We start from the raw sequence: 15,308 nt of genomic DNA, 5'->3' as shown, positions 1-15,308 counted from the left end.
CTAAATACGCCTCCGCACAGGAAACAGTGGATGAAGTGTTGATTTTGGGTGATGGTTATTAATGGAGGTGTGTAATATCAGAGATTCAACTGCACTCTGTCGCTCACATTATATTAAATTGAGAGAAACTTAACTACTTTGGGTTATTACCATAGAATCCCCTTGTCCCTGCTGGAAACCTACAAATTAGTTCATAATTAAGTTTAAGACCTTTAGTTCACTTATTTAAAAATGATATCGAAGTTCTTCTTTAGGTTCTAAGTATGAGCACAAAAATAGCAAAAGGTTAATTCAAGTGATTAATATGAAACCCTATCATCTCATTGAAGAAACGCATATGGATCTAAATTTTAAAACATTCCATGTATCGACATTTTCTTCATTTACATTAACCACGCAGGTAAAAGATGAAAAAGAACAAGTGTCTATTAATATCTTCCAATAGCTAATTATTTTGGGACATGGCGGCTTAGTTTAAACCTTAAACCCTCATGGAGATTGGAGCTAATAATGGTTGTGGATACAGTTGGTTTTGGGATATGAACCAGTGGGGTTATAAATGATACTAAAGAATGTATGGCAGTGCACATTTAGTTAATGGTTTTACCCCCATTAAAGTAGAGGGGTTTATTTCAAATTAAAAAACTGAATGCCGTATATTTCGTCACGTCCATTTGAAAGAAAACTTGCTACATGGTGGATTCCATATCGATCTTGAGACTGCATTCAGGATTCTTCAGTTCAGCTATCTGGATAAGATCTACTTCCTATTCTGGTTGTTGCGGGCCATGTCCTTGGGGAAGGAACGCAGTGGGGGCGTGCGGATGCGGCGGGCCTCGCGGGAACGATTGCGCACCACCTTGGAGTGGATGGCGCACGAGACGCAGTAGTGGAGCTTCGCGTAGAGCTTGGGCAGGACGTAAGCATCCCAGATGCTGGCCTCGGTGATATCACGGACGGCGGCAGCCTCCACGATGTTGCGGATCACGAACTTCTTGATCGCCTTGTCTTTGGGCACGCAACGGGCACAGTTGGTGCAGCGCACGGGCTTCACATGGCCACGGTTGTGCTTGTTGCGTCCTCCATTACGGCGCTTCTTGGTCATCTTGCCGGCTGCTTTTTACGAATCCGCGGGTGGAATCCACTCATTAGTATTATTAACAATCACAATCCCACGGATGGGCGGCATAATTACCTTATTTATCGAATTGAAAATCCACCAAGTAAAATCCGCGTGTTCACCTCGGGCGAAACTTGTGCGAAAAGGGGGTTGCCAGCTCGAAATTTTCGTGTTGCCGGATTAATCGTCACTTTTTGCAGCTTACAACACTGAAATCGATATTTCTCTAGTAATCGATAGTTCTTAGTGATGATGTTCCTTAGTGATGGTATCTATAACTAGTTTTTATTAACTTCAAAATATTTACAATAAATATATTTAAAATAAAACAATAAATGGTTTCTGATTATAGATTGTCGTGTCTAAAATATAAAAAAAATGTTTTTATGCGTTATAAATAAATTTATGTATGCTTAGTTAAAATGAGGAAGTTTCCAGATTTTATTTCAAACATGCATATTATAGAAAACGGGTTTCCAGCTAAAGTAAACATACAAGCAACAAATATAATTTATAAAACTGATTTTATTTAAAATTTGAAAATTATTTATTTACCTAAATACCTACAAAAGCCAGTTAAATTCTCTTGTTTGAATTACAAAGAGTCTTCGCACAATTCTCTGGATTAAAAAATGTTTGTCTTGTAATATTTTTATTACATGTTTTAAGTATTTATATGTAAAGGTTATTCGCAATATTCGAATTTTTCCTATAAAAGTCCGGGTCATCTTTAAAAACTTTAGGTTTTAAGAGAAATATTCTTCCTGTATTGTGTCTCGATGAGATCGGTGGTCTAATTTATATAACTCAATTACCTATAAATAATATTATTACATTTAGAATTAACTTTGAAAAAAGTCTATTATGGAACCCTTTCTCTTAACTAGATTAATTACAACTCAAAGGAAATATAAAATTATTGATTCTTGGGTCTTGTCAATTGGAATATGCACAATTTATTTTTGTTTTATCAGCTTAGTGGGTTTTTGTACACAATTTTACATGTTAAATCATTAACACAAATATTTAAGTGCCTTTAGTTGTCAGTCACCTCCTGGATTCAGGCACGGCCCTTGGAACGGTATGGGCTGCGCTCTCTGCGTGGACGGTCTCGGGATCTATCCCTTTCCGGCTCCCTATCCCGCTGCCTTTTGGAATCACGGTCTCTCTCACGTGCACGATCGTCTCGGGAAGAGCGCTCACTGCCACGTTTCTCACCGCGGCTTTTCTTCTCACCACGCCGCTCGCGTGGGGAAGAATTCTCTCTCCTGCGTGGCTTTTCGTAGGAAACTGACCTTTCCCGCTTCCGTTGCGAAGAATTCTCGCGATTCCTTTCCCTGCCGTAGTTGGAATTCTCTCGGTTTCTGTCTCTATCGTTGGGAGATTGGTCCCGGGATCTATCGTACGAAGAATTATCTTTCCTTCTGTGTCCGTTTCCATTGGCGGATTGATAGCGATCAGGATCGCGGGAGTTGGGTCCCTCGAGATTGAATTCGTCACTGTCACGGTGTTTCCCTCGGGATTTGTTGTTTCTTTGGACTTCCTCCTGCCGCTGGGTCTTAGCCGGAGGCTCTCCGCTACTGTCTTCGTCGCTGGAGGAATTCGAGGATGAGGCTTCCGAGGACTTCTCGCTGTCATCGCTGCTGCTTGAACTGGAACTGTGTCGTCGTTTCTTCTTTTCTTTTGACTTCTTTTTGGCGGCTTTCTTCTCCTTTTCGCGCTTTTCTTTTTCTTTCTCCCGAAGCCTTTCTTTTTCTCTCTCGCGCTCCTTCTCTCTTTGCTTTTCTCGTTCTCGTTCCCGCTCCCGTTCTCGTTCTCGTTCCCGCTCCCGTTCCCGTTCTCGTTCTCGCTCCCGTTCTCTTTCTCTCTGTTTTTCCACTTCACGTTCCCTTTCTCTTTGTTTCTCTATTTCACGCTCTCTTTCCCGCTGCTTTTCACGCTCTCTTTGCCGATCTTTCTCCTTTTCCCTTTCTCGTTCTAGCTCCCTCTCCGCTCTCACTTTCTCCCGCTCCCTGTCCTCGTCCTTCCTTTTCTTGTCCGCCTTTTTGCTTTTACTCTTCTTGGCCTTATCCTTGCTGCTCTTCTTAGACTTCTTCTTACGCTTGTCCTTGCGCTTCTTTTTCTTCTGCGGTTCGGAGCTGGAATCGGAGCTCGAGGATTCACTGGAAGAGCTGGACTCTTCCTCGGAGGAGCTTTCACTGCTGCTGTCCGAGGAGGAGGATGACGAAGAGGAGCCCGGTAGCTGGGAATTGCCAGTCGGGGCCGAGCCATCTCTGAAAGGATTTCCTGTGCTGTTGACCTCGACGTTGATGGCTGGAACAGCTTTGGGTGCGTTCTTCAGGAACATTCTCAAGTCGTCGGTAAGTCCACCCAATCCAATGGAGGTGAAGAAATTAATGGAGAAGCGGGTGTTCCTTGGGTTGTCTTTCGGGAACAATCCCGCCAGGCTCCCCACCAGAACGTCCTCCTTCAGTTTGTTGTTCAGCTTGCCTAGTCCCATGTATTCAGCCAGCTCCTGGAAGAGGATCTTTATGAAGATTCTGCTCGAGGATGTGGTGTCATCTTCATTTAGCAAAATGCATTCCAGCACATCCCAGCTGATGGCGTCCGTGAAGAGCAAATGGGCGAAGAACTTGCTGACGTTCCGCAGGCGATTGGTGTCCAGTCTGTGGGTGGTATGGTAGGTGTCCTTGAAGATCTCCTCAAACGGAGGCACATAGATCTTGTTGATGTTGCAGAATCGCTGGGCAAGCAGTCCGTAGAACTTCTCGTAGGTGCGCTGCTCGGCACAGCAGTCGAGGAACATGTGGCACAGCTCCACCTCCTGACCGGGCTTCAGTTGCATCTTCATCAGCTTGTGGGCGCACTCCTCGTAGTCCAAGCTGGAGTTAATGGTCAAGTAAATGGTGCGTCGCAGAGCAATCAGATTCGTCTCGGTGTTATCAATGATGTCGCCCGCATCAGTTTTGGTTTGTTTGTCCGCATCCTCCCCGGATTCCCCGTCCGAATCGCTATCCGAACCAGACCCAGAGCCCGAGCCTGATCCACTGTCGTCTTCACTGCCCAAGATCTCGTTGCTCAGGCCCTTGTACTTCTCCTCATTCTCGGCGTAGTTGTCATCAAACTTAAAAACATCTGTGGAAGATAATGGATTAGGCATTAGGGATTGCATATATTATAGTATGACAATTCTTACTTAGTATGTCCTCCGTTTCGGTGGCCTCGTCCAGCATCATGAGGTGAGTGAACTGGTCGTCCTCCTCCACAAGCTCGAGCTCCTCCACGACAGCTGGGTGGTCCTTGAAGCCGTCCTTCCGCACTTGGAACAGCACCTCGATCATGTACTGGACACGCTTGTCCAGCTTACCCTCGTGCAGGATATTCCGCAGCATCTCGAAGATGGCCCCGATGCCTTTGGAAGAGACCTCGGTCAGTTTCATGCCGCACTCCTTGAGGAAGGCAATGGCCACCTCCACGGAATCGTCAGTAGGTGTTTCCACCAGGAGGGTCAGGATTTCGAGGGCCAGAATCTCGTGGGCCACGCGCTGGTTAACCAGATGACCTATGAATCTGGTGGCCGACATGCAGACTAGTTTGTCGTTACGTCGGAAAGCACGGCGAAATTGAATGACCAAACGCTTCAGGAGCAGCTCTCCGATATTGGGGAATTTGGAGTTTATGATGGAGACGAGAGCAGCATAGACATGCGTGAAGGTGGGCGAGGCAGCCTGTGCCTGGATAATGCTCCTGCACAGCAAGCCCCGGCCTCGCACTATGTTCTCCCGCAAAAGCTCCCTGGTTATGATAGCAATGTTGGTCACGTTAACCTTGTTGATGTAACCGTGGATGGACTTTTTCAGAGCCTCCCAGGCGATTCGCTGGTAAGCCGCTGAGGCTTTGTCGGTGATCTCAGCCTGCATCAGGCGCAGTTTCGCCGGCGGGATGTATGCTCCTCCCGTACGAGAAGTCAGTACATCGACAGTCTTTCGCTGCCGCTCTGTAATCTTAGCAGCCGGTTCGGTTACAGTTTCGTTATCTGCATTGGCCACTGGAGGATTACTGACAGACTTCGAGGGAGGCGGGGAACTGGAGCGTTCTCTCTTGCGGTCCCTGGACGCAGAACGGTCCCTCCTGCGTTCTTTGGATCGCCGCCGGTCCCGCGAATCGTCTCGGCGCTTACTATGAGATCTTTCCCGTTTTTGGTGACGCTTCTCGCGCTCCCTCTCGCGTTCCTTATCCCGCTTGTCCCGCTCCTCGTGGCGCCTTTGTCGCTCCAAGCGCCTTCTTTCCAAGGAGCTGGACCTGCGACGTACGGGGCTTACGCTGCGGCTGCGGGACCTGCTGGCTCTGCTCCGCGACCGACGAGGTCGGCGGCTACGCGGAGAACGGCTCCTGCTAGAGGAACGCTGCCGGCGACGCTTGTCATCCTGGCTACGACTGCGCGTAGCATGGTTGTCCTTTGATGGACTCTTTGTGCTGACTTCGGTGGGTGTTTCCTTTTCCTTAACTGGCTCGACTTCCTCGTCGTCTCTCTAAAAAAGAACAAAATGTTACTGTATTGTCATTTCGGTTATGATGAAATTGCACGAGGGAGTTGAACCTACCCCAACATACGGGATTGAGATTTTTCCAACTTACATCGGTTATTTCGCCCTCTTCGATGTGATTGTCCACTGGCGGGGGTTCCACTGTGGCATTTGTGTCTTTAGGGGATTCCCCACTGTTATCATTGCTTGCTTGCTGTGGCGGTTGCTCCTTATCTTCTTCCGCCACATCGTCCAACTTTCCGGCCACCGATTGTGGTTTCGCCTCCTGGTCTTCAGTTGCACCTGCAGATTCCCCGTCGCCATTGCCAGGTGATTCAGCTTTGACAGTTTCCCCTGTAGTTTCTGCTTCATTTACTTCTGCTGGCACTGCAGTTGCGGCTGCTACTGTTTCTTCTTCTTCTTGCCGCTTTTCCACGCCAGCAGTATGGGAAATTGGTTCCGCCTCTGCCGCGGCGACGGCCTCACGAATTTTATCCTTCTCTACGGATTTCTCCTTTTCCACGGCTGCTTCACTTTCTTCTAAATCCTTCTTCGCATCCTTAGTATTAGGATTTTCGGATTCCTGCGGCCTTGCGGCGGGTGCTTCCTCTTCCCGCTCGCTACTCCTGCGACTCGAGTTTTCGGACGAGGATGAACTGGAGGAGCTGGAGCTTCCGCTTCCACTAGAGCTGCTGCTCGAATCGCTCTCGTTATCGCTGTCCCCCATTTTTTATCAAAGCGGAAAATAAAGGGAGAAAAACAACGATCAAAATTCGGATAGCAAAAAAAAGCAAACGCGGCGACTAGCAGTGTTGGGAAAGGTTAGATTTTTTCTATAGATGTCAAAACTAGCACTGGGTACTATCGACAGAAGTTCATCGAAAGTCAAGTTGAAAACGAATCGTTTGGCGCAAAAATCTTCGTTTTTAAATTATATGTTGTTTAAAAGGGAATCAACATGGACGAAAAATATAATTTTTTAAACTATGCCATCGTTAATCTTACATAAATGTATGTCAATCAGTCATTGGCGAATTAACTTAATTGGGAGTCATTTTTTTTTCGAAGAAATAAACTTCAATGCAATCGGTAATCTTACACGAATGTATGTACATATGTCAATCAGTCATTGGCGACGAAATAATCTTTTTTAACTTCCATTTGCCAAAAACACCTGAATTTATTTTCCTGCGGCTGGACGATTCCGACGAAGAGGTCGCTCGAGTTCTAGAGGATCTCAGTCTTTTGAGCTGGAGCTGGATTGACCGCTTGGACTGCAGCTTCTGCTCGAATCGCTGTCCCCCATTTTTATTAAGGGGGAATATAAAGGGAGAAGAGCAACGATCAGAATTCTTGTAGCAAAAAAAAGAAAACGCGGCTGGAAAAGGTTAGATTTATTCTACAGATGTCAAAAATAATATTGGGTTCTGTCCAATGGAAGTTCTTCGGAAGTCAAGTTGAAAACGAATCGTTTGCTGAAAAAATTTTCGTTTCCAAATTATATGTTGCTTAAACGGGAATCAACATGGCAAAACATATAATTTTTAAGCTATGGGGGTTTGGGGAATTACCTTATCCGGATATAAGCATTATTAATTTGGCAAAGAATCACCAAATTTATTTTCCTGCGACTGGACGATCCCGAAGGCGAGGAACTCGAATTGGAGCTGAATTGACCGCTTGCACTGGAGCTGCTGCTCGAATCGCTCTCATAATCGCTGTCGGTCATTGTCAATGAAACGTGAAATAAACGAAAAAATCACTGAGTTAAATTCCGGGGAGAAAAAAAGGAAACGCGCAGACTGGTTGGAAACGGTTTGATTTGTCAAAACGAATGTCAAAGGGCTAATTGGGACCTATCGATTGGAACTTATCGATAGTTGAGTTGGGTATATCGGGAAAATATGAATCAGCGGATTTATATTTTTTATTCCCACATGCCCCTAAAGGTCGGCAATCTTCTTCTTTTGGCGCCAAATTCGAATTTTCTCAAAAAGTTGTTATACATTTAGTAATATTGGGAAAGACTACTTCCTAATCGTCCCTAATTTATGTACAGCTGTCATTGACGAATTACCTATTTGCTGGAAAATACGTTTGGCATTAAAATAGGTTTTCACAATCACTTGCAACAAAACAGCTAAATTTATTTTAGTTTACAAATTGTTTATCCATAGTAAATACTTTAAAAATAAGCTTTAATCACGAAGGGTTAAACTAGAAAAAAGGGCGAACATAAAGTTAGCAGAATTCTTCCATTCTGGGGATTATTTTGTAGTCGATTGCCCCAAAAAGTGTTTTGCTAACTTGATGGACGTAAAATAAGGGGACTCCGGGTGGAAACCACTCTAGGCCTTGGGGGTCGGCTTGGGTGGCACAGTTTCTGGTATCGAAGGCGACACATCGTCATCGCTGGATGAGGACGAGGATGAGGAGCTGGAGTCGTCGGCCTTGGTTCGCTTTTCGGGAATCGTGTACGGGAACTTCTGTGATTTCTCCTCCGCCGCCTGTTTCAGACGTAGCAGGGCGGTTCTGTTAATGTTCTCCAGCGAAACATCTTTCACGGCATTGGCGAGGACGTCCAGAGCCTTGTCTGTGTTGCCCTTGTTCGTCTGGATGTCGATGAGGCAGGAGTAGGCATTTCCAATGGCACCCTCCGATATCTTGCTATCCCTCAGCTGGGAAATTACCACAGAAGCCAGCTTCTCGTCCTGCTGTTCCCTGGCGGTTTGCAAAACGCGCTGGAACATGAGACGTGGGGCATTGGATAGATGCTTGTCCCAGATTTGCTTAGAGGCGGCTTCCTGACCACTGGAAATGAGGTGCATCCACAAAACGTTCATGGGTCCCAGCTGGTTGTGAGCGGCAAACTTCTCGGCCAGCGATTGGTCTGTGGAGAGGAGTGGTTAGTTGGAATGCTCTTTTTGGCAAATAGGTATACCTACACTGTGGCACCAGTTCGGGATGCTTGTCCAGAATGCCCACTGCTCCACCTCGGGGGAACTTCTCCGCCTGCTTGGCCGCCTCTTCCGGGGTCTTCGCCGCCTCGATGTCCGTGGAAAGCTGTTTCAGGAACTGCTCAGCCTTGCCGGCCACAATGTTGGCGTGGCAGAAACGGTTGTCGAAGGAAACCAGACGCTTCTGCTCCTCGGTTAGTTGCTGGCCAATTTTATTCAGCGTTTCCAGGTCACCGGCGGCGGCAATTTTGTTCAGATAGAACTTGAAGATCTTTGGCTGGGGGTGGAGCTTCTCGGAGAGCAGTTCCTCCACGTATTTGGTAGCCTCTGTCAGGCGGTCGGCCCGAACCAGGAGCTCAATCAGCCGGGAGGTGTCCAAGACTCCGACCTTGTCGCCACCCTGGAAGCTTTGCTTGTGGGCGATGGCTGCGTCGGGGTCGTTGGCCAAGAGGGCCTTTCGGAAGCCAGAAGTATGGGAAACTGGTTTGGGGGTGGGTGCGGGTGCAGGCTCTGCCTTCTTTTGGGGTTTCTCTTTGGGAGCTTCTTTGTCCTTGACTGCTTCGGCTTTAGTCTGTTCTGATTTGGTTTGTTCCTTCGCCTTTGCTTTTCTGGCACGGGATTCCTTCTGGGTCTCCGGCACAACAAAAGGCACTTCGATGTTCTTCCTCCTGAGCAGCTCGGCCAGCTTCAAGAGGAAAGCGTCGTTGGGGGTCACCGCCTCCTCCTGCATTTTGGTCCACAAGCCCAGTGCTTTCTCGGCCTCGTCGGCCTTGTCGTAGCTCAACAGCAACGTGAAGTAGATCTTGTTTCTGTCGATGTGGCCCAGGTCCTTGGTGGCTTCAATGAGTCCCTCCAGGGGCTGGAGCAACCCCTCGTTCTTGTACCGGTCGCAGGCACTGTTGATTCTTTGCGGGCGAGTTCGCAGCCCAGGGGTCTCAAGGATCTTCCTGGCCTGCCTGACGCGACCACATTCCACGAACGAGAACACCAGGTCGTACAAGCTGTTCACTTCGCCGTGAATGGAGGTGCTAAGATCGGTCAGTTTCTGGAGATTCGCGGCGTCCTCCTTCTGGATCAGCCGGCAGGCCAGCTCGTTCTTCCAGGGAGTGGACTTGTGCTTCTGGCAGATCTCCTCGAAAGCCTGAATGGCCTTCGGCACATCGTCCTTCACCAAATGCACCTTAATCAGCGGCCCCAGGAGCACATTGGTGGGCACAATGTAGTTGGCGGCCACCAAGGCATCGAATAGCTTGGTCAGCCTCTCTGCCTGCCCAGCTTCCGCAAGGGAGTTCAGGGTGCGCCACGCGGTGGTCACGTAGTTGAAGCTTCCTTCAGACTCGCTCACTGGGGCATCCTTTTTGTTCTCCTCAAGGACCTTGAAGGCTGCATCATCGCGTTCCTCCTGCAACAAGAGATCCGCCAGACGAACGGCCTTTAGGTTGTCCAACTTGAAGCTGGCGTCCTTGGCCTTCAGCTGGGCGTAGGTCTCCAGGGCCTCGGAGCTGCGTTTGTGGTGCGTGTAGAGGTCGATGAGCTGGGCGTAGATCCCCACAGGAATCTGGAACTTCTCCGACTCGAGTTTCGCAATCACCTGGAGGGTCTTCTCGATGTTCTGGGAGCGGAAGCAGGCGTTCAGCAGCTGGCGTTTGATGTTGTTGGCGTTGTCTCCCTTGGCCTCCACATTGGCAATAAAGCGTTCCAGTTCTAGGAAGGTGAGAAAAGGATAGATAGGAATAATAGTCCCCAAAGTTAGCCTCTAGAACTCACCATCGATGGAGAGCGAGTCCAGGCTCCGCTTCGCACTGTTCGGCAAAGGAACAGGCATTAGTTCCCCGGAGCTCAGCTTGCCGAGCAGTTCGGACACCCTGGGTGTCAGTTCTCCGCCAAGTTGCTCCGATATCTGAGTGGCCTTCTGGCTGCTGATGGACAAGCCCTGCTTCACCAATCCCTTGAGGATTTTCTCCAGCGTGGCCACGCGCTCCCTTCGGAAGTAGGTAGCTGCTTCCTGGACGATGGAGCCCACCACATCGTGCGTAGCTTTCTCCGAAACAGCAGCCACTGCCTCGCCTCCCGCTTCTCCGGCTTCCGCTTCCTCCTCCTTGCCTTGGCGGAGCTGCAGTCCTTCGTGGACTTGTCGCACGCAGCGGATGAAGGAGCTGTAGTCGTTGGTGTGGCTGAGGGCCAGGATCAGCGGTTGTTTGAAGAGGAACGGCAAATAGTAGGCTCGGTTCTGTTCCATTATCTTGGCTGCCTCAGATATGTTGTGAGTCGCCAAGGCGGCATAAACTGCAGAGGTGACGGCCGTGGAGTTTGGCACGCCAGCATCCCTCAAAGCGGTGACTACGCGCTCCCAGTTCTTCTCCTTCAGGTTCGGAATCACGTAATCCCTGATGGTTTCGGAGTTGGGGTACACGGAGAACTCCTGCTGCATGCGACGCACGATGTCTAGCACCTGGTTGGACTCCACAGAGCAGATCAGGGGCCAGAAGTAGTGCTGCCTGATGGGCAGGCCGGCGTTCTTCATTTCCTGGAGCAGGGGCAGGGCATTGTTGACAACTCCGTTGGTCAGCCCCGCTTCAGTGGCGATGGTCAGGGCCTTGGGGTTGAGCCCCTCTGCCTGGAGAGCGTTGCAGATGGAAAGGATCTTCTCCACCGGCCGGTTAGCCTTAACCATTTGGCGAATGAAGAATGCACCCACGTCTATGGGCTCTCCGTTAACGCGGTTGGTCCGAGGCATCACGCGCAGCAGCTTCAGACCCACATCCTCCTGGCCCTTGTTGACCAGGCGCAGGATCACGTTCACGGCGTCCTGATTGAAGCCCGGCGAGATTCGCAGCTTGGTCAGTAACTCGTCCACACTATCTCCATTGCCATGGATGGTCAGGGTGTAGATGATGTCCAGCAGATCCTTGTCGAGCAGGATTATTTCCTTCTGTTCGCACTCGGCCAGGGTTTCCTTGATCGCCTCCAGGTCGCCGTGCCTGGCAAAGGCACACAACAAGGTGGTGTAGGTGTCCGCACTGGGCTCCAGTCCAGCCTGCTTCATCACCCCGAGGATGCCCTTGGCCGACTCCAGATCGTTGGCCTGCAAAGGAAAGGGTTAGGGAATCTGGGCCTCAAAGACCGCACCTGTTAAACCCACCTGCGAGTGTCCCAGGATCAGCGAGTTGAAGACGTTCTCGTTGACCGGCAGGCTCTTGGCGCGCATGAACTCCAGGATTCTGGTTGCCCCATCGATGTCTCCGAGCTGGCAGTACCGAGCAATCAGACGCTGATAGGTGACCCGGTTCGGCTCGATGCCCTTGGCCTCAATCTCCGCCAGAAACTCTGTGGGAGCGAAGCCGTGCTCGTTCTCCAGATAAACCCGCAGCAGGGCATTGTAGTGCGAGATGTCCATGGGCACGTTCAGGGCGTTCAGGGTCTTCCAGATCTCTTGGACCAGCGCCGTCCTGACTTCGGGCAGCTCCTCAGGCACCAGGTTGCCGCAGCAGCGGATCACCATCAGGGACTGTGAGCTGGTGGCGGTTCTGTGTGTGCGAATCTCGTCGAGAACCTCCTCCAGATCGCGCCGCGAGATGCGTCCCACCCGGCGAACATCCTGGTCCAGGCGGCGGATCTGCTTGTCCAGGCTCAGCTCGGCCTTGGCGGCGGCATTGGTGGCAAAGCCGCTGGAAGAGAAGGGCGTTATTATAAATAAGTCTTTAGAGAATCTCCGAGAAAATGTGATTTTGGGTTCTGCTGCCCCCGCTGAGGTTATGTAAAAACTCGGAGCACCATGTTACCAAACTGAATTCAATTATTGAGATATACAGCTCCTGGTCCAGGTGCCGATCCCTGGGGAACACCTATCCCCTCCCTCTATTTACATAAATATACACGTGCATTGCGTAATGCCGGCTCGGTGGGTTTTCTACTCACTTCTGGAAGTGGCCGCACATGCAGGGCGCATTGTTCAGCAGGTTGTTGGATTCGCTCTCCCGCACCGAGTTCACGACCACGTTGCGGGTGAAGCCGGCGAAGTAGCGCAGCAGCTTGCCAGTCCTCAGGATGGATGCCATTCTCGCGTTGTTCGATTTTAATTAATAAATTCAATTTATTATTGAATTCCGATTCGCAGAGCTGGGTTCCGAGCCGTATTGCCAGATAGCACCTCAGGAGTGTTGCCAGAAAGTCCAATTCAGACACGATCCCGCTAAAGCAGGTCCTAAAAAGCTGAATGTTGTGAAACTTATGGTTTGTGTCTTTAATAAAATATTGAAGTCTGAATTTCGAGTTCAAAAATTAAAAATATTGGCGGACAAGAACTTTTTTGATGAGGTTTATTCAAAAATATTAAAAATTTGTCCATCTAGACATAAATTTAAATTAAGACATTTTATAAAAAAAAACTTAAAGATTAATTTGGTTTAAAACTTTTTTTATGGATTATTTAAAATTTAATGTTAGCAAACTTTAAAATAAATGTTTTTTCCCTAAATTTTAATATTTTTATCAGAACATTTAAAATTAAAATAACAATATTCGAAGAGTCACTTCCACCTGATTAAGAGAAACTGCAGTCTGCGTCCTCTCTTTTTTGCCAACTCATTCCGCCTTTGTTGTTGCTGCTGCCCGCCATTCCATCACTTTTTGCAACGTTCGTCGGCGTCGCAGCCGACGTCGACGTCTCAACTTTCTTTTGTGGCTTTCTTTCGCTGCGAATTTAAAATTGCATTTCATTTGCAAAAGTTCCGTTGCACATGGCGGATCGCGGTTCGCGCTCTTTCTTCTCGGTTTTTGGCGAATGTCTGTGTGTGCGTTACACTGCAACTCGTGGAATTCATCGGGAAATGCGGTTCGCAAATGAATAATTTGCATTTGGCAGGTGCAAGCCGCAGTGCGAATAAATATTTAAGACCTTGTCATCATGGTAAGCAGACTGAGGCCCAAAACGATTCGATTAAAGACTACAAAGGGGAAAATAATTTTCGAAAATACATATACACGTACATACGAGTATGTAGTTTAAATCTTAAGTATTTCGTGTGGGGAGAGAAAGAGCGGCATGGAGAGCCGCGAAGCCGACGGGAGTGCACTCTGAAATTGCAATACACACAAACAAATTGCCACGCAAAAAGCGGCCGGCTTGCCCCCTCGTCCCGTTAGCGGGCCCCCTAACCCCCAAACGGGCCCAACATCTCTTCATCTGCATGTGTGTGTGCATTGGATGCACTTGGTGCGATTCATTTGCTTTTTATTGCCATTTCTGCCCCGTCTCTCGATTTTAATTTTATTTTTTTCCCGTTTTCGTGTGGGGGCTTTTGGGAGAAGGTGACAACCCTGCCGGCCAAATGCGTTGGAAAAAAGTTCTCTACCCTTCTGCCAGTGTGCAGCGCGACTTTGAAATGAGCAGCGGCGAAGTGCAACAGCAGCAAAAAATAGCAATAAATTAAACAAAAAACTACATAAATATTTGTACCTCCAAGCTGATTAAAGTCAAGAAGTGTGAGTGCTCAAAAATGCAAAAATATAAAACAGTAACCGGCCCTAGTGATGAACTTGAAAAATTTTAAAACTTTAAAACTGTGCTCGAGGAACAAGGACTAAGAAATGTTTGTGAAAATTAAAAGATAAAAAGTTTTGAATTATTTATGGACCTGATCTAACCGCAAAACCCCATTTGTGTATTAAAAAACTATCAAAAATTGAACCAAAACTCAGTATTTAAAACTCTGCAAGTGTGATTAAGTAAGAAAACATCCATTAAAGGCAATTAAAACGCATTTTCTCTGCAATTGACGATGACCTACGACAAAGGAAATGAAGTCATACCCACACATAGGCGCCGCTCTCTCACGCACACTAGCACGCTCTGCAACCCACCAAGAAGCAAAGTGCAGGGCAACAGCAACAACAGGCCCTACAAACAACAACAACAATAACCTGAAAATTGCACTGCGCATGCACATGAACACAGAACACTCACACACTGACAAAAAAAAAGCACACACACACACCGAGCCGATCTTGTGGCTGTGTTGGTGCGCTTTTGTTCGCTCGGGGAAGAAGCAGCAGCTGCGAGAAACACTAAAAAATAATTCAAATTGGAAAATCACTTTATAAGCAATTTGGGAAATAATTGGACGTTTTAAAAGCCAGGATGTGAGTGGCCTGACGCTTATGGTATCTGCATTTTCCCATTTCCCTACCCGATTTCATTGCCTTTTTTGTTTTTAATTTTTGCGGAAAACGCGTCATGCCAACGGCAGTTGAATGCACTCCGGCCTTTGCCTCAGATTGCTTCCCTTCAGCTGATAAAGGGGGGCGGATTAATCGGGGTTTTCAATTAAATATAATACATAAGAAGATGAGCTCTTCACTCTGATCTTAAACGGAGCTTACTGGTTCCAAAAAAATGAGCTAGTTCCACGAAAATAGGTTCCATATCAAGTAGTAGAGTTGCCTATTCTCATTTTGAGTCATAGTCCTACAATAGATTCATATTCCAAAAAAACAGAAAGCTTTTTTATTTAAATATTAATAAGGAAAGAACTATTTCTTGATTATATTAATAATTAATTTACAAACCCTCCATACAAGCCAGAAATCCACTTCCATTATTGCTCTTGAAATTCATTTTTTAGTGTTTTTTTCCCCCATTTTTTGTATTAAAAAGAAAAGGTAGGATAGAACGCTGGGAAGTGGGAGCTGGGTGGCAGTGCCAAA

At 47.8% G+C, this 15,308-nt stretch overlaps 3 protein-coding genes across 5 annotated transcripts; all 3 read right to left on the bottom strand.

Annotated features, from left to right (window-relative positions):
* Positions 1-626: 626 nt before the first annotated feature.
* RpS26 (ribosomal protein S26) lies at positions 627-1,354 on the bottom strand. Of its 2 annotated transcripts, none has more exons than XM_017238979.3 (2): positions 1,196-1,354; positions 627-1,113 (listed from the first exon to the last, which is right to left on the bottom strand). In XM_017238979.3, the coding sequence occupies exon 2, from the start codon at positions 1,103-1,105 to the stop codon at positions 761-763; it is 345 nt and encodes a 114-aa protein (XP_017094468.1). In that variant the 5' UTR covers positions 1,106-1,113; positions 1,196-1,354; the 3' UTR covers positions 627-760. The 2 variants fall into 2 exon arrangements, with proteins under 2 accessions (XP_017094468.1, XP_017094469.1); XM_017238980.3 differs by having other exon boundaries at positions 627-1,116; positions 1,196-1,305.
* Positions 1,355-2,036: 682 nt separating this feature from the next.
* On the bottom strand, positions 2,037-7,390 carry ncm (pre-mRNA-splicing factor nucampholin). 2 transcript variants are annotated; one of them, XM_070276798.1, is made up of 4 exons: positions 7,218-7,390; positions 5,759-6,362; positions 4,317-5,652; positions 2,037-4,255 (listed from the first exon to the last, which is right to left on the bottom strand). In XM_070276798.1, the coding sequence occupies exons 1-4, from the start codon at positions 7,373-7,375 to the stop codon at positions 2,181-2,183; spliced, it is 4,173 nt and encodes a 1,390-aa protein (XP_070132899.1). In that variant the 5' UTR covers positions 7,376-7,390; the 3' UTR covers positions 2,037-2,180. The 2 variants fall into 2 exon arrangements, with proteins under 2 accessions (XP_070132899.1, XP_070132900.1); XM_070276799.1 differs by lacking the exon at positions 7,218-7,390 and having other exon boundaries at positions 5,759-6,473.
* A 382-nt stretch (positions 7,391-7,772) lies between these two features.
* Positions 7,773-12,760, bottom strand: bsf (bicoid stability factor). The gene is made up of 5 exons (XM_017239048.3): positions 12,522-12,760; positions 11,746-12,271; positions 10,371-11,688; positions 8,592-10,307; positions 7,773-8,536 (listed from the first exon to the last, which is right to left on the bottom strand). The coding sequence occupies exons 1-5, from the start codon at positions 12,659-12,661 to the stop codon at positions 7,995-7,997; spliced, it is 4,242 nt and encodes a 1,413-aa protein (XP_017094537.2). The 5' UTR covers positions 12,662-12,760; the 3' UTR covers positions 7,773-7,994.
* Positions 12,761-15,308: the final 2,548 nt, after the last annotated feature.

This window comes from Drosophila bipectinata, chromosome 2L (genome assembly GCF_030179905.1).
Source record: "Drosophila bipectinata strain 14024-0381.07 chromosome 2L, DbipHiC1v2, whole genome shotgun sequence".
Lineage (NCBI taxonomy): Eukaryota > Metazoa > Arthropoda > Insecta > Diptera > Drosophilidae > Drosophila > Drosophila bipectinata.
This window is presented reverse-complemented; position numbering and strand designations above follow the sequence as displayed.

Excerpts from the sequence above, each read along its gene's own strand:
- RpS26 (XM_017238979.3), bottom strand. The coding sequence starts at position 1,105 with ATGACCAAGAAGCGCCGTAATGGAGGACGCAACAAGCACAACCGTGGC.
- ncm (XM_070276798.1), bottom strand. The coding sequence starts at position 7,375 with ATGACCGACAGCGATTATGAGAGCGATTCGAGCAGCAGCTCCAGTGCA. Across the intron at positions 6,363-7,217 it reads AATGCTTATATCCGGATAAG|CGATAACGAGAGCGATTCGA; the intron begins GTAATTCCCCAA and ends AATGGGGGACAG. Across the intron at positions 5,653-5,758 it reads AAGAGGGCGAAATAACCGAT|AGAGACGACGAGGAAGTCGA; the intron begins GTAAGTTGGAAA and ends GTTCTTTTTTAG.
- bsf (XM_017239048.3), bottom strand. The coding sequence starts at position 12,661 with ATGGCATCCATCCTGAGGACTGGCAAGCTGCTGCGCTACTTCGCCGGC. Across the intron at positions 12,272-12,521 it reads ATGTGCGGCCACTTCCAGAA|CGGCTTTGCCACCAATGCCG; the intron begins GTGAGTAGAAAA and ends CTTCTCTTCCAG. Across the intron at positions 11,689-11,745 it reads TGATCCTGGGACACTCGCAG|GCCAACGATCTGGAGTCGGC; the intron begins GTGGGTTTAACA and ends TTTCCTTTGCAG.